Consider the following 25,024-nt stretch of genomic DNA (forward strand, 5'->3'; position numbering starts at 1 on the left):
CCAAAAGCTTCCCTAGATGACTTATCCTTAACCTAGGGTCTCATCTCAAGTCGTAGGTGCTTGAAAGTGGGAGTAGCTTCAGGGAGTTCGGTTGGCCATCTGGGAAAAGCTACCTCAGTACCCCCAGAGCTAAAGGCTTCCAATCAAGATGGGCAACCTTGAGTGCATGGCCCCTTACCGAACTCGAGGTGTGAGGAAAAGGCATCGTTTCCGTCTCCTGTGGACTGGGAAACAGCCTGGCTTAGTGGAAAGGGCACTGGAAGTCAGAGGATCTGGGGGTTTTACCGTGGCTCTGCCACTTACCTGCTGCGACCCTGGGTAAGTCACTTAATTCCTATGTGCCCCCTCTACTTCGGCTCTAAAACGGGGATTAACACTCCTCTGATCGAGAGCCTCACGTGGGACAGGGAACTGTCCAACCTGATTACCTCGGTGCTTAGTACGGCACCTGGAACAGAAAGGAGTCGATCGTATTTGAAAGTCTACCGTGTGCGGAGCACTAAGTGCTTGGGAGGGTACTATATTAGACGTATTGGCTGCCCTCGGTGAGCTTACAGTCTAGAGCTTAAATACTGTTAAAGAAAACAAATAAAAGTTGAATGGTAATCCTGAAGAGAAATAGAGCCTGCCTTGGCTAGAGTTTTCAGGTAAAGCACACCTCTGGTTTCGTTGCCTCTAGCTTGCCCACTGTGAGGTTGCTGGCTTCGTGCCGCTTTTCGTGTTTCCAGTGAACAGAACTGATTGCTTCCTTGAGATGTCTTAACCACATCTCTCTCGACTTCTGGCCACAAGCTTGCCAAGCGACTCCCAAGTCCCCTAAATCTGAAAGTAGGAAACGACTCCAGGACCCTAACCTCTCTGCTTCCTTTTTCTTGTTTTCTGGAACCCTTGCGGGACTGTTGAGTAAAGGAAGCGCCCGGTCCCTGGTGGTGAAAGCGACCGTGTGGTGGTTAACTTTAGCAGTGGCGTGCAGATGAATCCGCGGGAGAGGGCGGGCGTCTTCGGCTTCACGCCGACGTGCTCTGGTGCTCTTCATCGGGAAGCATGAATCCCCTGGAGATGGAGATCTTAATCCTACCCGTGCTAAGAACAGTATGCCGGGATTTTAATAATAATTGAAGTGTTTACTATGTGTCAGACACCGTACTGAGCACAGGGGAAGATATAATCGGGTCCCACGTGGGACTCGGGATCTAAACAGGGAGAACAAACATTGAATCCTCACTTTTTTAGATAAGGGAGCTGAGGCACGGAAATGATTTGCCCAAGGTCACCCAGCGGGCAAGTGGAGGAGCTGGGTTTAGAAACCAGGTCCTCTGGCTCCCAGGCCCACGTTCTTTCCACTAGGCCACGCTGCTCGATGTCAGGCTCTTAACAAAATGCAGGCAAACCAAGCGATGACTCGGGAGTCCGCAAGCTCCCCTGCTAATGGACCCCAGAGGTATCCGGCCAGCTGTACCCGTCTGCCTGACCGTCATCGGGGAGGCGCTCCCCCAGCTTCCGGGATCGCTGCCGTGAGCCGGCCCGCGTCTCCCTCGGCCAGGGAGATGCCAGAGTCGTTGGGGGAGGGGTTCCCCGCCATCCTGGGCTCCTCGGCGTGACGGCCGCCCGCTCCATCTCCCGAGTTGGCGGAAGAGCCGGAAAAATCTCTAGAAGCTTGGCAGAGAATGCCGGAAGCCTCTCCTGAGCCCCCGCCGAAGAGAGCGGACGGGTTCCCGGGCCCGGCCCGCTCTGGCGGCGTCGACGCCAGCGAGATGAGGGGCGGGAGGCCGGGGTGGCCGTTGGGCCCGGCGGGGACGGCCGGGGGGTCGACGGTGACGGTGTTGGGGCCGGCCCCGGATGCGTTCTCCAGGGCCGGCTGGGGCTGACGGTGCCCTTTTGAACTCTGAGACTTCCCCAAGCCAGTCTGCTTCTCCAGATCGGGAGGATCCTGCCAGAACAGATGTGCGGGACCTCCCAAAGTCGCAGGCTCCGCTTCCGGGCCCCCGTGGGGGCCGAGCCCTCCGGCTCCCTGGGTCAGGTGGTCCTCGTCCACGGTTCCCACCGGGGCGTCTGAGGCTCCGATCCCCTCTGTGGGCCAGATGAAGTGGTCTCTCGCACCGGAGGCCACGGAACCCTGACTCCTGTCCACGTCGCCGGCCCGGGAGGGAGACAGACTGGCACAGTTGTCCCGGGTTGAAGCGGTGCAGGTGCCGACGCCGGAGAGGGCAGGAGGCTTCCCGCGGCCCGGGCGTCTGGGCGGGAAGACCGTGGGGAAGGAGCCGATGGGGGTCTGGGGGGCGCTGTAGAAACCGGGCCCGTCGTAGAAGGGAGTCGACGCGAAGGCGTCGAATTCCCGCAGAAGCGTGCGTTCTTCGCCGTCCCGCTGCTCCCGGGAGCCGGGCCCCGGCTCTGAGGGGTCCCCGTTGGGCCACGGGGCGTCGCCGGCGCTCCTCGGCTCGCCCGCGTCCCGGTGGGCGCGGTGGGGGGTGGCGAAGGAGATGTCGTTCCTCTTGCGCGGCGGCTTCGCCCGCCAGGCGGCCCGAGAGAGAGCGGGTGAGCGAGCCCCGAGGAGGCGGCCCAAGTGGCTCATGAAAGGGGTCGAGTGGTTGACTTCCTCGTTCTCTCTGATCTGCTCCAGGGGCTGGAACTCCATGTCTTCTTTCTGCATGCTGGGGAGGGGGGAGCGATAATTAGGCGCGGGCCCCAGTGAACCTCTGTGCCCCGGTAGTGGACGGTTGCCATCTTGAAAAATCCAGGGCAGAGACCAAGTCCTAGGGACGAAGCTCTGATGACAGGAGCCACCGGGCCAGGGATCTCTCAAAACAAGGACTGGGTGGGCTCTCGCCTCCTCCTAGGGGGATTGGAGTGGACCGTGGCCCTATTTCTCCTCTGCAGGGAAAGCCCTTAATAGGCAGGCACCCCAGGACCATCCTGGGAGGAGGGCCAACCCCCCAATCCCACGGGCCTCTTAGCTCCGGGATGTCACAACGCCTCCAACCCGGCTTTCAGGAAGCAATTCCCTCAGCCGAGCGCGGGAGTTTCCAGTAGCCGAGGGGGTGACCCAACTAGTGATCGTTAGGGTACTCGTTAAGCGCTTCCTACGTGCCGAGCGCCGTTCCGGGGTAGATAGGAGTTAAGCGGGTTGGCCGCGGTCCCTGTCCCGCGTGGGGCTCACGCTCTCATCCTCCTTTTAAAGATGACGTACCCGTGGCCCAGGGAAGGTGAGTGAGTCGGCCAAGGTCACCCGGCAGACGAGCGGCAGAAGCGGGAGCGGAACCCAGGCCCTCCCGACGCCCAGGCCCCCGCTCCATCACGCCGCTTCTCCCCAGAGGCGCCCCCCCCGGGGCACGCGGCCTAGCCCACCTGATGTCGAAGGTGGAGCCGAGGAAAGAGGAGCGCTTGGACTCGGCGGTGGCCGCGGTGTAGGGCGGGTGGGGATCCGTCTGGTTCCAGTACACGTCCCTCTCCAGGGCGGGCAGGTCCCGGTGCATCTCGTCCACAGCCAGGAGGGACACCTGCCCGGGAGAGAGGCCGGCGGGGCCCCAGATCCATCCATTTTTTTCTATCGAGCCCTTGCCGCGTGCACGTTGTTGGGCTGAGGACTTGAGAGGGGACAGAGGGAGCAGACTCCATCCCTGCCCTCAAGAATCTACAAGTCTAGCTGGGGAGACAGACGCGAATATTCCCCCCGACCAACCTCCACTCACAGGTCACGGGTTCGACTCCCGGCTCTGCCACTCGTCAGCTGTGTGACCGTGGGCGAGTCACTTCACTTCTCTGGGCCTCAGTTACCTCCTCTGTAAAATGGGGATGAAGGCCGAGAGCCTCACGTGGGACAACCTGATGACCCTGTATCTACCCCAGCGCTTAGAACGGCGCTCTGCACGTAGTGAGCGCTTAACAGATACTAACATTATTATCCCCCCACCAGCAGGCCGACCCCGAGGAATCTTCAAATGACAGTAATAACAATGATAACTGCGGTATTTGTCAAGCGCTTACTATGGGCCAGGCACTAAGTGCCGAGGGGAAATACGAGCGAATCGGGTTGAGCGCAGTCCCTGTCCCACTCTGGGCTCACAGTCTTAATCCCCATTTTACAGATGAGGTAACTGAGGTGCCGAGAAGTGAAACGACCTGCCCAAGGTCGTACAGCGGACAAGTGGTGGAGCCGAGATTAGGACCCAAGTCCTTCTGACTCCCAGGCCCGCGCACTATCCACTAGGCCATGCCGCCCTGTCCTTCCCGCCAGAGAATCAAGGCCTGAGTGCTTAGTACAGTGCTCTGCGCACAGTAAGTGCTAAATAATGATTGACAGCCCAAAGCGAATTGTCCAGACGTCAGATAACCCACTGCCCAATGTCAGGAACTGAGGCCTCTTCGGGTAATCCGGGAAGATATTTCAGGGGAAACATCCAGGGGAAGCAGCGTGGCTCAGTGGAAAGAGCCTGGGCTTCGGAGTCAGAGGTCACGGGTTCGAATCCCTGCTCTGCCACTTGGGGAAGCAGCGTGGCTCAGTGGAAAGAGCACGGGCTTTGGAGTCAGAGGGAATGGGTTCGACTCCCGGCCCGGCCGCTTGTCAGCTGGGTGACTTTGGGCGAGTCACTTCACTTCTCGGTGCCTCCGTTCCCTCATCTGTAAAATGGGGATGAAGACCGTGAGCCCCACGTGGGACAACCCGATTCCCCTGTGTCTACCCCAGCGCTTAGAACAGTGCTCTGCACGTGGTAAGCACTTAACAAATACCAACATCATTACTATTTTTATTATTGTCAGCTGGATGAGTGTGGGCAAGTCACTTCACTTCTCTGGGCCTCAGTTCCCTCATCTGTAAAATGGGGATTAACTGTGAACCTCACATGGGACGACCTGACTCCCCTGTCTCTCCCCCAGCGCTTAGAACGGTGCTCTGCGCGTAGTAAGCGCTTAACAAATACCAACATTATATTTCAAAATCCAAATGGGGACCGAGAGAAGCCAAACCCCATCCGTTTGATTACCTGAACTTCATCGTCCCCATCAGTTTGGACATCCCCACCGCCGGCGCCAAGGCCGTTTCGCCTTCTCGGAAACAGCCCCGTGGGCGTCTCCTTCCTCGGTGGCTTCAGCTCTTTCTTTGATCACCGGGAGGTTCCCCAGTTCCCATTTGCCAGATCACGCGCTTACCCCACACCTGGGCCCCCGACATAAACAAATCCCACCTGCAGCTGCCGGTGTTGACTCCGGCCCGGCCCCACCCATCCCTCTTCCTGTAATTATCCTTCTTCTAAATCCCAAGAGCTCAACCACCCTGGCACAGTCAAAGGAGGAAGGAGGTGGGAAAAGAAAGAGAGAAAGAGAGAGAGGGTTAGCCCTTCGCTTAGGGACTTGCGAGAGGAGAGGAAGGAGACACGGGTACATTGAATCGTACTTTTTGAGCGCTTGCTGTGTCCAGAGCACCTCGTTGAGCACTAAGGAGAGCACAGTACAACAATAAACAGATGCATTCCCTGCCCACAACACGTTTACCGATTAGAGGGGGGAAGACAGCCCTGATTACAAATAAATAATGTTGGTATTTGTTAAGCGCTTACTATGTGCCAAGCCCCGTTGGAAGCGCTGGGGTAGATACAAGGCAATTAGGATGTCCCACATGGTGTTCACAGTCTTAATCCCCGTTTTACAGATGAGGTAACTGAGGCACGGAGAAGTTTAGTGACGTGCCCAAAGTCACACAGCTGACAAGTGGAGGAGGTGGGATTAGAACCCATGACCTCTGACTTTCCAAGCCCGGGCTCTTTCCACTAAACCATGCCGTTTAATAATAATAAAAATAATGATGATGATGATGGTGGTATTTGTTGAGTGCTTACTATGAGCCAAGCCCCGTTCTATGCGCTGGGATAGATACAAGGTAATCGGGTTGTCCCGCGTGGGGCTCGCAGTCTCCATCCCCCATTTTACAGATGAGGGAACTGAGGCACAGAGAATAATAATGATAATAACGTTGGGATTTGTCAAGCGCTTCCTATGTGCAGAGCACTGTCCGAAGCGCTGGGGTAGATACAGGGGAATCGGGTTGTCCCACGTGGGGCTCACAGTCTTAATCCCCATTTTACAGATGAGGTCACTGAGGCACAGAGAAGTAAAGCGTCTTGTCCAAGGTCACGCAGCGGGCCAGAGCAAGATTAGAACCCATGTCCTCTGACTCCCAAGCCCGTGCTCTTGCCAAAATGACATCTCTGGACATAAGTGCTGTGGGGCTGGGAGGGGGGACGAACAAAAGGAGCGAGTCAGGGCAACAGAGAAGGGAATGGGAGAAGAGGAAAGGGGGGAAGAGGGGCTTAGTTAGGGAAGGCCACCTGGAGGACTTTTGCCTTCAATAAAGCTCTGAGGCAGGGGAGAGTAATTGTCTGGGGCATTTGAGGAGGGACGACATTCCGGGCCAGAGGCGGGACGTGGGCGAGGGGTCAGCGGCAAGTTAAACGAGATGGAGGCACAGTGAGAAGGTCACCATTAGAAGGGAGAAGGTTAGCGTTAGAATAATAATAGATACTAATGTTGGTAATATGTGCAGAGCACTGTTCTAAGCTCTGGGGTAGAATCAGGGTCATCAGGTCGCCCCACGTGAGGCTCACGGTTAATCCCCGTTTTCCAGATGAGGTCACTGAAGCACGGAGAGGTGAAGTGACTTGCCCACAGTCACACAGCTGACGAGCGGCAGAGCCGGGATTCAGACCCATCGTCTGATCCCCAAGCCCGGGCGCTCTCCACTGAGCCACGCTGCTTCTCCCCAGGGGACCCTCCTTCCCCACCCCTCAACTACCCACACGCTACCACCCATTTAGAGGAGGGTGAGGAAGGGGGTTTATGGCCTGGGCATGGCCTTGCCTCCAGGCGTTTCCTTTCATTCATTCAATAGTATTTATTGAGCACTTACTATGTGCAGGGCGCTGGACTAAGCGCTTGGAATGGACTGATCGGCAACAGATACTGCCCACTGACGGGCTTACAGTCTAATCGGGGGAATAATAATAATGTTGGTATTTGTTAAGCGCTCACTATGTGCAGAGCACTGTTCTAAGCGCCGGGGTAGATCCAGGGTCATCAGGTTGTCCCACGTGAGGTTCACAGTCTTCATCCCCATGTTGCAGATGAGCTAACTGAGGCCCAGAGAAGTGAAGTGACTTGCCTAAAGTCACACAGCTGGCAAGCGGTGGAGCCGGGATTCGAATCCATGACCTCTGACTCCTAAGCCCGTGCTCTTTCCACTGAGCCACAGGAGTTCCTTTGGCCGAACTCCTGTCTCCTCATTCCCTTCCTCCCTCTCTCCTCCTTCCTCCCGCGCGGTTGTAAACGTGTCCGGGATGTGGATCCCTCAGCGGCAGAGGGGGCCGGCCAGATGGGCCGCTACGCGCCCGGGCTCGGCGCTGACCCGAACGATCCTCCAAATACCCAGACGGCGGGACTCCGGGAGGTGGGATTCCAGAAAGGACTCCCAGCCTCACAGCTCTTACGTACATCTCTGTAATTCATTTTTATCGATGTCCACCTCCCCCTCAAGACCGTAAGCTCGTTGTGGGCAGGGAACGTGTCCGTTTCTTGTTCTGTTGTACTCTCCCGGCCACGTGGTATAGCGCTTTGCACACGGTCAATGCTCAGTAAATACGACCGAGTGAACGAATGAAAAGGACAGGCGGAGATGGACGCTTCCTCGGCTTGCTTGTGCGTCCTCAAGTGCTTAGTCCTGAGCTCTGCACACGCAGGCTCCATACCTGTCGCCGTGAACCTATGTTCATCTAAACCAAGACCTCCCCCTTTGCCTTCCTCTACCGAACCTTTCCCCTCTCGGGGTCGCAGCTGGAGAGTTTCCAGTCCTCCACCAGTCTCGACTCCAGGAGGGAGAGTCAGGCAGTGGGCATATAATAATAATTACGGTATTTGTTAAGCGCTTACTATGTGCTGAGCACAAGCGCTGGGGGAGATACGGGGTCATCAGCCTGTCCCACGTGGGGCTCACATTTTTTAACCCCCATTTTTACAGATGAGGTCACCGAGGCCCAGAGAAGTGAAGTGACTTGCTCGAGGGTCACACGGCAGACCGGCGGCGGAGCCGGGATTAGAACCCGCGACCTCAAAACTCACCCGCGCCGGGCAGCAGCGGCACGGGGGAGCATCAAGGGCGACGACTCAACTGCGTGGAAGGCGACGGCGGTAAGCCACTTCCATATTTTTACGGAGAAAACTCTACGCATCCACTACCGGAACGATTGCGGATGGAAGCGGGCCGTTCTGGGCGAGACGCGTCCGTGCTGTCGCTGCGGGTCGGAGGCGACTCGACGGCGCAAGACGAGAACGATCCTTTCCCGACGTTGGAAGAAGCAGCCAAACTGAACCCCCCCGTTTCACTTCCCTTGTGTGCCTCGCCCCCAGCCAAGCCAACGGCACAGGCGACAGCTAGCAGTCAGTCACTCTGGATTTACTGAGCGCTTACTATAATAATGTTGATATTTGTTAAGCGCTTATGAGGTGCAGAGCGCCGTTCTAAGCACTGGGGGTGTTACGGGGTCATCAGGTCGGCCCACGTGAGGCTCCCAGTCTTCCTCCCCATTTGACAGATGAGGGAACTGAGGCACAGAGAAGTAACGTATGTCGCCCACAGTCACACAGCTGACAGGCGGCAGAGCCGGGATTCGAACCCATGACCTCTGGCTCCCAAGCCCGGGCTCTTTCCAGTGAGCCACGCTGCTTTGTGTGCAGCGTGCATGTGCACATAGTACTTACTGTGTGCAGAGCGCTATACTGAGCACTTGGGAGAGTATCCCGGCTCCGCCACTTGTCAGCCGTGTGACTCTGGGCAAGTCGCTTAGCTTCTCCGTGCCTCAGTTCCCTCATCTGTAAAATGGGGATTAACTGTGAGCTTCACGTGGGACAACCTGATTCCCCTGTATCTATCCCAGCGCTTAGAACAGTGCTCTGCACATAGTAAGCGCTTAACAAATACCAACATTATTATTACAATGCAAGGATATAACAGACACGTTCCCTATCTACAACGAGCTTACAGTCCAAAGAGGGGGACAGAGACATTAATTATAAATAAATAAACGACAGAGGCGGACTTAGAGAAGCAGCGTGGCTCAGGGGAAAGAGCCCAGGCTTGGGAATCAGAGATCATGGGTTCGAATCCCGGCTCTGCCACTTGTCAGCTGGGTGACTGGGCAAGTCACTGCACTTCTCTGGGACTCAGTGACCTCATCTGGAAAATGGGGATGAAGACCGCGAGCCTCACGTGGGCCAACCTGATGACCCTGGATCTCCCCCAGCGCTTTGAATAGTGCTCTGCACACAGTAAGCACTTAAATACCAGTATTATTATTATTATTATTATTTAAGTGCCACTGGGCTGGGAGGCGGCACGGATAACGGGAACGAGTCGGGACAACTCAGAAGGAAGTTAAGAGAAAGGCAAAGAGGGCCTAGTGCGGGAAGGCCGCTGGGAGGAGCAGGGCGGCGGCCCGAGGCCACCTGGGGAGGGGAAGGAGAGGGGAAGGTGGATCTGGAAGGGAAGGGGGTGTGCGTGACTGGCTTCTCGGTGCCCCCACCTCCTGCCCCCGCCCCTCCCATTCCCGCCCCCCCGATACCTGCAGGTTCCGATCAATGAGCCAGTTGGTCTCGAAGTCGTCGTCGTCCTCTCCGAAGGGGTTGATGAGCTGCTCTGCCACCTGACGGGTGGAGGTGGGGCGTGGGACCACTGCACCCTCCCCACCCCGTCTCCCCCCTCCCGCCACCCGCCCACCCGGGCCTTGCCCGCACCGAGTCCGGGCACGCTCCCCGGTGGCGGGGCGTCGGCGGGGAGGGCCGGGGAAGCCCCTCCGTCTCGCGGAAAGGACACAGGGCTGGGAGGCAGGAGAAGCGGGTTCTCATCCCGGCTCTGTCACGCGGCCGCCGTGGGAGTTTGGGTCTTCTGACTTCTCCGGGACAGTTTCCTCATCTGAGAAATGGGGATTCGGGCCCTATTCTCTCTCCTCCTCAGACTGGGAGCCCCACCGGGGATAGAGATCGGGTCCAATATGATTGTAATTCATCGACGCCGGCACTTTGCACAGTGTTCGGCACATAGTGAGTGCTCATCAAATAGTATCATTATTATTATCATTACTACTCCTATGAATCGACCCCTTACCGTGACAAGATTTCTCTCTCCTCCTTAGACTGGGAGCCCCACCGGGGATAGAGACCGGGTCCAATCTGATAGTGATTCATCTACGCCAGCACTTAGTGCAGTGTTTGGCACACAGTAAGTGTTTATCAAATACTGCTATTATTATTACTACTAATAATAAGTGATTCTGGCCTGGGGCTAATTTGTTAAGCGCTTACTATGTGCAGAGCACTGTTCTAAGCACTGGGGGAGATACAGGGTTATCAGGTTGTCCCGCGTGAGGCTCACGATTTTCATCCCCATTTTGCAGATGAGGTCACTGAGGCCCAGAGAAGTCACCCAGCCGACAAGTGGCAGAGCTGGGATTCGAACCCATGGCCTCTGACTCCCAAGCCCGGGCTCTTTTCCACCGAGCCAGGGGAAATGGCAAGCTCAGCCCCCCTCCCTACTTGATGTCTCACCTTCAACCAGCCAGCGTAGAAGAAGAACTGGAGGAGAGTGAAGACGGGCACAAAGAGGTCCAGCTCGTGGCCAGGGTAGGCCTTGGCCGGATCCAGGAACTGCCGCCCGATCAGGCAGGCCAGGAAGAAGCTGTAGACGGCCACAGTGACCACCTGGTGGGTAAGAATAATAATGTTGGCATTTGTTAAGCTCTGACTATGTGCCCAGCACTGTTCTAAGCGCTGGGGGAGATCCAGGGTCATCAGGTTGGCCCACGTGAGGCTCACAGTCTTCATCCCCATTTGACAGATGAGGTCGCCGAGGCACCGAGAAGTCAAGGGACGTGCCCACAGTCACCCAGCTGACAAGGGGCAGAGCCAGGATTCGAATCCATGACCTCTGACTCCCAAGCCCGGGCTCTTTCCCCTGAGCCACGCTGTGTTAAGCGCTTACTATGTGCCCAACACTGTTCTAAGTGCTGGGGGAGATACAGGGTCATCAGGTTGGCCCACGTGAGGCTCACAGGCTTCATCCCCATTTGACAGACGAGGTCACTGAGGCCCAGAGAAGTGAAGTGACTCGCCCGCAGTCACACGGCTGACAAGTGGCACAGCCGGGAATCGAACCCATGACCGAGGGATGTGCAGTCGTACCCTGAAAGGATCCTGTTGTCCCACCCCTTCTCGCCCCTGCAGGCCACAGGAGAAGGCCCTCTTTGAAGATGGTCTCTTCCTCTCCTCCTAAGCTCACTGTGTGCAGGGACTGTCGCTGTTTTATTATTGGGTACTCTCCCCAGCGCTTAGTACAGTGCTCTGCACCCAGTAAGCGCTCGGTAAATACCACCGACTGACTGACTGACTGAGATACTGCACTGCAGCAAGGTGTAGTGGATGGAGTGTGGGCCTAGGAGTCAGAAGGTCATGGTTCTAACCCCCGCTCCGCCATTTGTCTGCTGTGTGACCTTGAGCGAGTCACTCGACTGCTCTGGGTCTCAGTTACCTCTTCTGTAAAAGGGGGATTCAGACTGGGAGCCCCATGCGGGACAGGGACTGTGTCCGACCTAATTTGCTCGTATTCACCCCAGCGTTCGGTACAGTGCCTGTCACATAGTAAGCACTTAACAAAATCACAGTTATTGATCACATCACTGGAAAAGGTGTCCAGGCTGGAATCCTAGGTTGGGGGCAATGGGATCTTCCTGGGCAGTGGCCAGGGCTCTTCCAGGCTCACTGTTGGGAAGCGGCTTGGCTCAGTGGAAAGAGCCCGGGCTGGGGAGTCAGAGGTCATGGATTCGAATCCTGGCTCTGCCCCTTGTCACCTGTGTGACTGTGGGCGAGTCACTTCACTTCTCCGTGCCTCAGTGACCTCGTCTAGAAAATGGGGATGAAGACTGTGAGCCTCACGTGGGACAACCTGATGACCCTTTATCTCCCCCAGAGCTTAAAACAGTGCTCGCTTAACAAATACCAACGTTATTAATACTGTTAGCCCTGAGTCTAAAATTGCAGGGCCATCCGCCCTGCGCTGAAAGGGCTCGGTTTGGGTGCAAAAGGGGAAGGGGTCCACCATCCGTCTTGGGTGTGTGTTGGAGGTCAGGTCTGCCCAAAGGCAGGGGGGTGGACTAAACTTGGGTTCACGGGTTCGAATCCCAGCTCTGCCACTTGTCAGCTGTGTGACTGTGGGCAAGTCACTTAACTTCTCAGGGCCTCAGTTATCTCATCTGTAAAATGGGGATTAAGACTGTGAGCCCCACGTGGGACAACCTGATTCCCCTGTGTTTACCCCAGCGCTTAGAACGGTGCTCTGCACATAGTAAGCGCTTAACAAATACCAACGTTATTATTATTATTATTAACTTCGCGGGCCCGTTGACACGGATAGAGCAGGAGATCCGCACGAGGTGGATAAGGGGCTCCGAGCTCTCCACAGGCAGCTAAGCAGCAAGTGATTCTTCGCGTCCAGGTCCCCTTTCACCTTCTGGGTCGATATCCAGAGGAGTCTCCCACCACCTCTCCTCCAAGAGGCTTCCCTGACTAAGCCCCCCTTTCCTCTCCTCCCACCCCCTTCTTTCATTCATTCATTCATTCAATAGTATTTATTGAGCGCTTACTATGTGCAGAGCACTGTACTAAGCGCTTGGAATGGACAAATCGGCAACAGAGAGAGACGGTCCCCGCCCTCTGCCGGGCTTACGGTCTAAAGGGGGGAGACGGACAGACGAGAACAGTGGCGATAAATAGAGTCGAGGGGAAGAACATCTCATTAAAACAATAGCAAATAAATAGAATCAGGGCGATGTACATCTCATTAACAAAATCATGCATCTCCCTTCTGCATCTCCCTCACTTCCTCCCTTGAATGATAATAGGGTTGGTATTTGTTAAGCGCTTACTCTGTGCAGAGCACCGTTCTAAGCGCTGGGGGAGATGCAGGGTCATCAGGTCGTCCCACGTGAGGCTCACAGTTAATCCCCATTTTACGGATGAGGTAACTGAGGCACAGAGAAGTGAAGTGACTCGCCCACAGTCAAACAGCTGACGAGTGGCAGAGCCGGGAGTCGAACTCATGACCTCTGACTCCGAAGCCTAGGCTCCTTCCACTGAGCCACGGTGCTTCTCTTTTATTCATCCCCCGTCCCAGCCCCGCAGCGCTTATGGACATATCTGCCATTTATTTATGTTTATTGCTGTCTGTCTCCCCCCTAGACTGCGAGCTCACTGTGGGCAGGGAATTTGTCCGTTAACCGTTCCGTTGTACTCTCCCAACTGCTTAGTAGAGTGCTCTGCGCCTAGTAAGCGCTCCATAAATAGGATCGAATGAAGGAATGAATGAAAGAATGAAGCGGGGCTGGCCCCGGCTTGCCGGTCTCACCTGGGTGTAGACCAGCGGCACGCTGATCCAGTCGTAGCCGTACAGCCTCCCACACTGGGAGCGTAAGGTGTTCAGCTCCTGGAGGAGAGCACAAAGCGGGAAACACACTTTCCATCCTCAGGCCTCCTGCACCCCATCCTCTCCCCTAGGGCCCCTGCTCCCCAGAATCCAGGGAGGTTTTCGGGAAAAAGGACATTTTGGGAACGCACTGGATACTTGTTCACCTCCCTCGTTCAAAAGCAGAATGGGTCCTAGTCGTGCGAAGACGGACCCCGCTGTGGCAGATAGACCGGAACGTCGAACGCTGGCACGGGGGATAGACCACGGGTCTGGGAATCAGAAGGTCCTGAGTGCTAATCCCGGCTCCGCCACTTGGCTGCTGTCTGACCTTGGGCAAGTCGCTTCACTTCTCTGGGCCTCAGTCCCCTCATCTGTAAAATGGGGATTGAGACTGGGAGTCCCAGGTGGGACAGGGACCGTATCCAACCTGGCGCTTAGTACGGTGCCTGGCACATGGTAAGCGCCTAACAAATACCATAATTATTCTTATTAATCCACCGGGAGGTGCTCACCGTGTCGTCGACGAAAGGGATTCCTCCACTCCGTCCCTCTAGGACTGTCCCAGCCCTCCCACACCCACGGCCTCCAGAACTCACGTTCAGGATGCCCTGGAGCATGACGCTGTCCCGGATCCGGCCCTCACTTCGAGCCTTCGCCGCCAGATTGGCGAACCACACGCAGGGGACCCAGAACTTGTTGTGTGGGGAGTCGAGCCCCTCGAACCGCTTGTGCTCCTCTGGGGTCATGAGGCCTGAGGAGCGGAGAAACAGAGAGAAGCAGCATGGCCTAGTGTCAAGAGTACGGGCTTGGGAGCCAGAGGACGTGGGTTTAATCCCGGCTCCACCGCCTGTCCGCTGTGTGACCTTGGGCAAGTCACTTAGCTTCTCTGTGCCTCAGTTACCTCATTTGCAAAATGGGGATTAAGACTGTGAGCCCCATGTGGGAGAGGGACTATGTCCAACCTGATTAGCTTGTATCTACCCCAGCACTTAAAATAATAATCATAATAATTCTGGTATTTGTTAAGCACTTACTATGTGCCAAGCACTATTCTAAGCGCTGGGGTAGATACAAGGTATTCAGGTTGTCCCACATGAGAATCACAGTCTCAATCCCCATTTAACAGATGAGGGAACTGAGGCCCAGAGAAGTGAAGTGACTTGCCCAAGGTCACACAGCAGACAGGTGGCGGAGCTGGTGTTAGAACCCGTAACCTTCTGACACCCGGTCCCGTGCTCTATCCACTACACCATGCTTAACATGGTGTAAGCGCTTAACGAATACTGTAATTATTAATTATTATTATCATTAGAGAGGGCAGACAGGGCCAAAGAAGGACCCAAAGAGGGCAGAAGACAAGGTCAGGGGAAGAGAGGATAAGGATGCAGCGTAGCTCAGTGGAAAGAGCCTGGGTTTAGGAGTCAGAGGTCATGGGTTCTAATCCCGGCTCCGCCACCTGTCAGCCATGTGACTCCGGGCAAGCCACTTCACTTCTCGGTGCCTCAGTTCCCTCATCTGTAAAACGGGGATTGAGACTGTGAGCCTCACGTGGGACAACCTGATTACCCTGTACCTATCCCAGTGCTTAGAACAGGGCTTGGCACATAGTAAGCGCTTAACAAATACCAAAAAAAAAAGGGCTGAGAGCAGGAATCTCTGGATCAAAGTCCTTACTGTCAACAGTCAGTCCATTTGTATTCTTGCCTCCCTGCTTGACACCGGGAACTCAGTGGAAAAGAGCCTGGGCTTCGGAGTCAGAGATCATGAGTTCGACTCCCGGCTCTGCCACTTGTCAGCTGTGTGACTGTGGGCAAGTCACTTCACTTCTCTGTGCCTCAGTTATCTCATCTGTAAAATGGGGATTAACTGTGAGGCTCACGTGGGACGACCTGATTACCCTGTATCTACCCCAGCGCTTAGAACAGTGCTCTGCACATAGTAAGCGCTCAACAAATACCACCATTATTACCTCCCTCTCAAAGAGGAATTTCCCATCACTGGATTTTGGCCCATTGTTAATATTAATACTACTAATAATATTGTGGTATCTTTTAAGCACTTACTATGTGCCAGGCACTGTACTAAGTGCTGGGGTGGGTACAAGCAAATCAAGTTGGACACAGTCCCTGCCCATATGGGGCTCGGTCTCAATCCCCATTTTAGAGATGAGGTAAATGAGGCTCAGAGAAGTGAAGTAACTTGCCCAAGGTCACACAGCAGTCACACAGCAGACAAGTGGCGGAGCCGGGACTAAAACCCATGACCTTCTGACTCATCATTCTGGATGCCCACCTAGAGTTTTTTACCCACTGGAACCAAAACGGCTCTTCACAACATAAGACGGTTCCGGGAGAAAGGACGTAATCTGTTTGCCTTAGAAAACTGCCGGATCTCTTTGGTTAAGAGCTGTTTGCTGGAACTGTTTAAATCGGTGGGTTTTTGTTTTTTAAGTTTTCCTTCCTGGGTCTGTCAGTGGTTTCCCCGTCACACTGGGTGACCTCATGTAGTCAGGAGCCAAGGTCCAACTGAAAAAAATCCTCAGCAAGGAAACCTGGAAAGCCCTGCTCCATGAAGTCTCAACTTCTGCTTCCTTTTCTCCCGCCCGCTCCCCTCACGCACTTCCTCACCCTTCTCCTCTCCTGACATGGACTAGGCATCCCCCTACACTTTTCTTTCTGGAGCCAAGGCCCAACTGAGAGAAATCCTCAGCAAGGAAATTTGGGAAGCCCTGCTCCATGAAGTCTCAACTTCTGCTTCCTTTTCTCTCTCCCGCTCCCCTCACGCACTTCCTCACCCTTCTCCTTCTTCTCTAGCCATCCTCCCACACTTTTCTTTCTCCGTGGGACCAACTCCTCTTCCTCGTCCCATTCATTCATTCCATCATATTTATTGAGCGCGTACTGTGTGCAGAGCACTGTACTAACTTCTTGAGAAAACACAACACAATAATAAACAGGCACACTCCCTGCCCACAGGAGCTTACGGTCTTGAGATTGGGAGGCAGACGTCAATTAAAAATAAATAAATTACGCTTATGTACTTAAGTGCCGTTGGGCGGGAAGAACAAAGGAAGCAAGTCAGGGTGAGGCAGAAGGGAGTGGGAGAAGAGGAACGGGGAGGGCGTAGTCTGAGAAGGAGACGGAGGAGATGTGGCTTCAATAAGGCTTTGAAGGAGGGGAGAGCGCTTGTCTGTCAGATTTGAGGAGGGAGATCTTTCTAGGACAGAGAAAGGACGTGGACTAGAGGTCAAGGCACAAGGACAGTCAGAAGGACCTGGGTTCTAACCCTTGCTCTGCCACTTGTCCGCTGGGTGACCGTGGGCAAGTCACTTCACTTTTCTTTGCCTCAGTTATCATTATTACTATTATTATTAACTGCCGTCGAGTCATTTCCGAGTCATAGCAGCTCTGTGGATATACGTTCTCCAGAACGTCCTGTCCTCCTCCATAATCCGCAACCTTTCTAATGGTTCTTCCGTTATCGTTGTTATGGTCTCTCTCCATCTAGCTGCCGCTCTGCCTCTTCCGTGTTTTCCCTGGACTTTTTTTAGCATTAGTGTCTTCTCCAGAGAATTAGTCCTCCTGATTATGTGTCCAAAATATGCTAAGTCGAGTCATCTGGCCTTCCAAAGACCACTTTGATTTAGTTCGCGCCAAAATCCATTTGTTTGTTTTTGTCAGTCGACGGTATTCTCAAAAGCCTTCTCCAACACCACATTTCAAAAGAATCGATGTTCTTTCTATTCTGTTTTTTCACTGCCCGGCTTTCGGATCCATATATTGTCACTGGCAACACCACAGAGTCGACAATTTGTATTTTTGTGGTAATTGTTACTTCAGCACATTTCATGACTCTTTCCAGGCTCTTCATAGCAAGTCTTCCCAACATTAATCTTTGGTGTATTTCTCGGCTACTAGTTCCTTTATTATTGGAGAGGAGAGAAAAATTGTCAACTATTTCAATCTTCTCTCCGTCCACTATAAACGCGTTCAAACTTCCAGTTGTCATGATCTTTGCTCTCTTGACATTCAAATATAGGCCCATCTTTTTGCTCTGTTCCGACTGGAGGAAGGAATATAAACAATCTTCGTGACTCAGTTCCCTCATCTGTAGCATGGGGATTAAGACTGTGAGCCCCATGGGGGACAGGGACTGTGTCTGACCCAATTTGCTTGTATCCACGCAGTGCTTAGTACAGCGCCTAGCACATAGTAAGTGCTTAACAAATACCACAGTTATTTTCATTATTATTTTGCAACCAAGGACTGTGACAGCTTAAAGCCGGGAGGGTCATCGGGACCACGGTTCCACCCTCACTGGGTTGCTTTTCTACTTATCTCCCCATCTGTGTCTTTAGGCTTTGACTCATCGTTTAAGCGCTTCCACTGTCTGTCACCTGTGGCTTAGAATGTGTTTTTCCCTCTCGGGGTCGCACCTGGAGAGTTCCTAGTACTCTACCAGTCTCGACTACAGGACGGGGAGTCAGACAGAGGCATATCCATTCCATTCGTAGCGTGGGGAATGGCTAGCGGGTGGAAGGCCATCTGCTACAAGTCGAAACTCACCTGTGCCGGGCAGCAGCAGCATGGGAGAGAATCAAGGGTGAAGACTCAAGTTTACCGCGTGGAAGGAAGAGATGGTAACCATTTCTGGATTTTTATCAAGAAAACTCTACGGATCCACCAGCAGAACGATTGCAGATGGAGGTGGGGCGTTCTGGGAGAGATGTGTCCACGGTGTCGCCGTGGGTCGGACACGACTCGACGGCATAAGACAAGACACGAATGTATTTCCCTTTTCTACGTTTCTGTCCTCCCCGACCTAGATGTGAGACTTGAGGGTCAGGAGCTGTGTCTGAATTATAATAATAATGATGATAACGGTACTTATTGGGTACTTACTATGTGCCAAGCACCGTATTTAGGGTAGTATACACACAGGTTAAGCAAGTCAGACTCGACGGCATAAGACAAGACATGAATGTATTTCCCTTTTCTACGTGTCTGACCTCCCCTCCCAAGGTGTGAGACTTGAGGGTCAGGAGCTGCGTCTGAATTATAATAATAATGATCATGGTACTTATTAGGCACTTACTATGTGCCAAGCACCGTATTAAGGCTAGTGTACTCACAGGTTAAGCAAGTCAGATGCAGTCCTTGAACCACATGGGGCTAAGTAGGAGGGAGAAGAGGTATTTCAATCCTCCACTTTACAGGTGAGGAAACTGAGAGAACTTCAGTGACTTGGCCGAGGTCACTGAACAGCCAAGTGGCGGAGCCAAGATGAGAATCCAGGCCCCCTGACTCTTTGACCTGTGCTCCTTTCACTAGGCTGCACTACTTCTCTATTCAACCTGACACTGAGCGTGGTTCTCAGCACACAGTAAGTGCTCAATAAAAACTATAACGAAATAACTGACAACCCGGTTTAACTTTGTGCACGGAAAACTCAAAGGAGGAGGAAGACCCGAAAACCCACTGGAACCAGAAAGGACTGGGGATTCAAGCGTTTCCCTCTGGACTGTGAGCACGTTGTGGGCACGAAGCGCGTCTACCGACTCTGTTGCACTGTACTCTCCCAAACGTACAGTGCTCCGCACGCAGTAAGCGCTCAATAAGTACCACTGATCGACTGATTCAGTACTATCAGCCAGACGATGGCATCACAACACTCCCCACGGGAGGTTGGAGGTGGTTGATGGTTTTCGGGCAGATTCCTGGCTCTGATTTCCCGCATGAAAGGAGGGCCCATAGGAATTGGGCCGCCCACCCTCTCCGGACTCTGGCCTCACCCCCTCTGCTCTTCAGGCACCAGCATAGATATAATAATAATAATAACTGGGGAATATGTTAAGCGCTTGCTATGTGCCAGGCACTGTACTAAACTCTGGCTTGGATACAAGCAAAGTGGGTTGGACACAGTCCCATTGACCAAGGTCACACAGCAGACAAGTGGAAGAGGCAGGATTAGAACCCATAACCCTCTGACTCCCAGGCCTGTGCTCTATTTACTTCGGCTTGGGACGGGAGACTGGGGAAGCAACATGGCAAAGTGGATAGAGCATGGGCCTGGGAGTCAGGAGGGCCTGGGCTGTAATCCCAGCTCTGCCGCTTATCTGCTATGCGACCTTGGGCAAGTCATTTCACTTCTTTGGGCTTCAGTTACCTCATCTGTAAAATGGAGATTAATAATAATAATAATGATGGAATTTGTTAAGCGCTTACTATGTGCAAAGCACTGTTCTAAGCACTAGATTAAGACTCTGAGCCCCATGTGGGAAAGGGACTGTGACCCGCCCAATTAGCTCGTACCTACCCCAGCACTTAGTACAGTGCCTGGAGCCTAGTAAGCACTTAACAAATACCACCGTTATTATTATTAATATTATTGTTGGTATTAATAATAATAATAATAATAAGGCTTAGTGGAGGCAGGATTACGGGAACGACAAGACTAGGGGCTAGGAAAATCTCAAGTGACATCTGTCAATCAGGAAGCCAGCGGGAGCCCCAGGGGCAGGCTCGGAGATGGAGAAGAAAGACCCATATTACGGGGAGAAACACCGGAGCCAGGAAGGACTTCAGATTCAAGGATTTCCCTCTAGAACGTAAGCACACTGGGGGCAGGGAACGTGTCTGCCGACTCCTTGGTATCGTCCTCTCCCGAACGCAGGCCCCAGAGCAGGAGGCCCGGCCAGACGCGGCTCCCTCCGCCTCGCCTCACCTGCGCGGACCATGTGGTCGGTGCTCGGGAAGCGCTTGTAGACGGCGGTGCTGACGGAGCGCAGGATGAGCACGCCGCACAGGTTGGCGTAGCGCATCAGGGTGCGACGCAGCAGCCGCCCGTATTCGTCCGCGCCCTCCACGCTGACGGACACCAGGTTCATCAGCCGGTCGGGCCATGGGATGCTCTGGTACTGGCTCCACCAGCGCGAGACCACCAGCGTCACGTAGAAGCCTGGGGGGTGGGGGGCAGAGGCCGTTAGCCGGGCCGGCTTCGCCGTGGCACCGACTTGGGCAGGGCGGCCCGGGAGCCCAGTCGGTCAATCGATCGTATTCATTGTGGACAGGGATTGTGTCTGTTTATGGTATTGTACTCTCCCAAGCACTGAGAACAGTGCTCTGATAATAATAATCATGGTACTCGTTAAGTGCTTATTAAGTGCCAAGCACTCACGGTAAGCGCTTAATAAATACAATTGAATGAACAAATTTATTGAGTGCTTACTGTGCGCATAGCCTAAGGGCTTGGGAGAGTAATAAGAACAGTTATGGCACTTGTTAAGTGCATACTATGTTCATTCAATCGTATTTATTGAGCGCTTACTCTGTGCAGAGCACTGGACTAAGCGCTTGGAACGTACAGTTCGGCAACAGCCTATGTGCCAAAAACTGTTCTAAGCACCGGGGAAGATACAAGCAAATCAGGTTGGACACGCTCCCTGTTCCCCATGGGGCTCACAGTCTTAATCCCCATTTTACAGATGAGGTGACTGGGGCCCAGAGAAGTGAAGTGATTTGCCCGAGGTCACACAGCAGACGTGTGATGGAGTCGGGATGAGAACTCTGTTCCTTCTGACTCCCAGGCCTGCGCTCTATCCGGAATATAAAATAACAGAGTTGGTAGATCCGTTCCCGGCCCACAGAGAGTTTACAGTCTAGCCCAAACGGTGTAGGCTTCTCAACGACCGGGCTCCCCAGGGTGGGCCACTGACTGGCTGGCTAATGGCTCAAGGATCAAGTGCCAGCCACAGAAGCAGCCTGGCCTAGAGGAAAGAACTCAGGTGCCCAAGAGTCGTCGCATCTGGGTTCTAATCCCAGCTCTGCCACTTACCTTTTGCGTGACTTTGGGCAAGTCCCTTCACTTTTCTGATCTCAGTTTCCTCATCTGTAAAATGGGGACTCAACCCCTGTTTTCCCTCCTCTGGACCGTGTGGTTCGGGGACTGTTTCCGAGCTTCTCAATCGACCAGTAGAATTTATTGAGTGCTTACTGTGTGCAGAGCACTGTCTTAAACACTTGGGAGGGGAGGATACAATAAAATTGGTAGATATGACCCCTGCCCACAAGGAGATTATAGTCTACAGTGGAGGACAGACAGTAAAATAAATTACAGATAGCACAATCCGCTCTCGTGGTGGCTTATCGAGTCACTTGCCCACACTATGCCTCAGTTTCCATTTCTCGATGAATCCCGGGGTGGGTCACTTCACTCAGCTCCACTCAGATCCCTTCTCCCTCACTGAACTACCCTAGCAGTGTCCGTCCATGTTGTATTGTTTCACCTTTCCTTTTGTCTCTGTTTCCAGTCCCCTCTTTGGCCTATATCCTTCTATTGTCATACCCTGGGAGGCCAGGGACTCTGTCTACTTCTAATCGATGTATTTTTTTCCCAGTGCTGAGTACAGTGCTTATCACACAGTGCGTGCTTAATAAATATCATTAATTACCACAAAAACTGCTACACTAGAGGGCAAGCTCATTATGGGCAGGGAATGTGTCCGCTAAATCTGTCTCATTATATTCCCCCCGAGCACTTAGTACAGTAGAGAAGCAGCGTGGCTCAGTGGAAAGAGCCCGGGCTTGGGAGTCAGAGGTCATGGATTCGAATCCCGGCTCTGTCACTTGTCTGCCGTGTGACTGTGGGCAAGTCACTTCACTTCTCGGTGCCTCCGTTACCTCATCTGTAAACTGGGGATTAACTGTGAGCCTCACGTGGGACAACCTGATGACCCTGTATCTACCCCAGCGCTTAGAACAGTGCTCTGCACATAGTAAGCGCTTAACAAATACCAACATTATTATTATTTTGCACAAAGTGCTCAATAAATATGATTGAATACATGAATGCCCCTTAGAGGCTGGTCTCCTCTACACCTTTCCTGCCACAGTTTGAGCTCTCTCCATTTGACCCTAAGCTCGGAGGAACCAGAAAACACACACACACACCCCCTCCCCCCGCCCTCCCCACCCCAGCCCTCCAGCTGCCTTTTTTGGATCCCAAATTCCCTTCCCAGATTAGGGCCTGAGCCTTCAGTCTTTCCTCACCCTAGGGAAATGTCCTCAGAGCCCAGGGCCTCACCCCTGGGAGAGAGGGAACCACTTAGACCAGAAGTTGGCGGGGGCAGATTTACTGTCTTAGCCCTTGGATGGTGGGGGGCGGGTGGGCAGAAAGAACCCCCCTCAAAGAGCCCCTTACCCAGCACAAAGGAGACGGGGATGAGCTCGGCGTAGTTGTTGCAGTAGAGTGACAGCTTCTCGAACAGGAGCCTCTGACTGTCGTTGAGGAACAGTCTGGAAGGACAGACAGACAGATTAGGTCCCGAGGTCGGGTTCTGAGCCCAGGGAGGGGACGGGGTCATTCTGAGCCCTCAGCCAGGGGGTCCCCGGGAACCCCACCCTGGGAAACTATACTAAGCACTATAGTGGGAGAAGCAGCAAGCCAAAAGAATGAGCACGGGCTAGGCACTCGGGAGATCTGGATTCTAATCCCAGCTCTGTCACTTGTCTTTGTGTGACTTTGGGCGAGTCACTTAGCTTCTCTGTGCCTGTGAGCCTTTTTTTTTAAGGTATTTGTCAAGCACTTGCAATGAGCACTGGGTAGATATAAGGTGATCAGGTTGGACTCAGTTCCTGTCCCATACGGGGTTCTTAATCTCCATTTTACAGATGAGGTAACTGAGGCACAGAGAAGAGAACTGAGGCACAGAGAAGAGAACTGACCTTCCCACGGTCATCCAGCAGATAAGTGGCGGAGCCTGGATTAGAACCCAGTTCCTTCTGACTCCAGGCCCGTGCTCTACCCACTAGGCCATGCTGCTCAGCATCTTGTGGTGATTGCATCTGCTCTGATCACTTTGTATCTACCCCAGTGTTTAGTACAGAGCTTGGTACACAGTTCACAGTCCCCCTAGCCTGTAAATTCATGGTGAGCAGGGAATATGTTTATTGTTATATTCAACTCTCCCAAACTCTTAGTACAGTGGTCTGCACACAGTAAGCGCTCAATAAATATAACTGAGTGAACAAAGGAACACAGTAAGTTGCCTACTTGTTCATTCCAAGCGCTTAGTACAGTGCTCTGCACATAGTAAGCGCTCAATAAATACTATTGAATGAATGAATGAAAGTAAGTGCTTAACAATCACCAAGTTGTTATTATTACTAGAGAGGGACGCGGAGGTCCGGAGTGAGCACAGATTGTGTAAAACTCTGAATCCGGGAAACTTCTCAGTTGCACCCAGGATCCTGGAATTCAGGAGAGGTCGGGAGTGGCAGATGAGAACTGTAGCCTTAAACATTAATCGTTAAATGAGAACATGGTGGCTTTTAAAAGGAAACAGCCAAAGGAATCTTATACCTTATGCAAAGGTATAAGATTCCAAGGATTCAAAGGAGGATCTGTGCAAAACCTTATTCACAGGAGCACTATTTCATCTGCAAAACTTTTTCCTTCATGTATAGTTATCCCTTCAGTGTGAGGCAATACAATGAATTGATGGACACCTTTCCTGCCCTGGAGGATTCCCACTCTAGGCTGTAAGGTTATTGTGAGCAGGGAATGTGTGTACAAATTCTAAAATTGTAAGCTCATCTCTAGACTGTGAGCTCGTTGTGGGCAGAGAATGAGTCTGTTTATTATTGTCTTGTAGTCTCCCAAGGGCTTAGTACAGTGCTCTGCACACACTAAGTGCTCAACAAATGTGATTTTGAACGATTGAATGAATCCAGGGAAGAGAGTACGTGCTGTAGGTGGGGAGGGGAGGAAGAGAGGGCCTAGAGAAGCAGCATGGCGTAATGCGTAGAGCACGGGCCTGGGAGTCAGAAGGTCCCGGCTCCGACACTTGTCTGCTGGGTGACCATGGGCAAGTCACTTCACTTCTCTGGGCCCCAGTTACCTCATCTGTAAAATGGGGATTGAGACTGTGAGCCCCACGTGGGACAGAGACTGTGTCCAACCCGATTCGCTTGTATCCACCCCAGCGCTTAGTAAAGTGCCTGGCACACAGTAAGCGCTTAACAATACCATTATTATTATCATTCTTTAGAGCAGGTAGCTCCTCTCTTTCCCACTCCTGGGAAACCCTCCCTGAGGGGATCCCAGCTCACCTGTAGATGAGGCTGATGGAGAAGTAGCAGATGATGAAGATGAGGAATTCACAGTAGAGGAGTTTGTAGATGCTCCCTCGCCATTGAAGCAGCAGCTGCGAGAAGGTGCCCAGGCGGGCATTGGCCACCCGGTTGGTATAGGTCACTGTCATGGGGGGAGCAGAGTCTGCGGGGTCGCGCCCGCTGGTCCTCAGCTGTCAGGCCTTCCTGCTTGATGGTACCCCCTGCAGGATCGGGGATCCAGGGGTTTGGAGAGAACCAGGGACTGGGCAAGCAGAAAAGGAGAGAGAGAGGCAGGAAAAGAGGGCCCCGGGAAGATAGGACATGCTAGTGGGTAGAGCCCGGCCCTGGGAGTCAGAAGGACCTGAGTTCTAATCCTGTCTCCTCCACTTGTCTGCTATGTGACTTCATTTCACTT

At 53.3% G+C, this 25,024-nt stretch overlaps 1 protein-coding gene across 1 annotated transcript; it reads right to left on the reverse strand.

Annotated features, from left to right (window-relative positions):
• Positions 1–1,474: 1,474 nt before the first annotated feature.
• Positions 1,475–24,758, reverse strand: BEST1 (bestrophin 1). The gene is made up of 9 exons (XM_029058943.1): positions 24,607–24,758; positions 22,697–22,791; positions 20,222–20,455; positions 14,095–14,249; positions 13,439–13,516; positions 10,588–10,740; positions 9,606–9,686; positions 3,346–3,497; positions 1,475–2,651 (listed from the first exon to the last, which is right to left on the reverse strand). Exons 1-9 carry the CDS (start codon positions 24,756–24,758, stop codon positions 1,475–1,477), a joined length of 2,277 nt encoding a protein of 758 aa, XP_028914776.1.
• Positions 24,759–25,024: the final 266 nt, after the last annotated feature.

The sequence above is a fragment of the Ornithorhynchus anatinus genome, chromosome 3, assembly GCF_004115215.2.
Source record: "Ornithorhynchus anatinus isolate Pmale09 chromosome 3, mOrnAna1.pri.v4, whole genome shotgun sequence".
In the NCBI taxonomy this organism is placed as follows: domain Eukaryota; kingdom Metazoa; phylum Chordata; class Mammalia; order Monotremata; family Ornithorhynchidae; genus Ornithorhynchus; species Ornithorhynchus anatinus.

What these genes read in the sequence shown, in the direction of transcription:
- BEST1 (XM_029058943.1), bottom strand. Translation starts at nt 24,758, where the DNA reads ATGACAGTGACCTATACCAACCGGGTGGCCAATGCCCGCCTGGGCACC. An exon ending in TGCTCCAGGGCATCCTGAAC is followed by an intron (nt 13,517 to 14,094) that starts GTGAGTTCTGGA and finishes GCTCTCCTCCAG; the next exon opens with GAGCTGAACACCTTACGCTC. An exon ending in TGCCGCTGGTCTACACCCAG is followed by an intron (nt 10,741 to 13,438) that starts GTGAGACCGGCA and finishes CTTACCCACCAG; the next exon opens with GTGGTCACTGTGGCCGTCTA.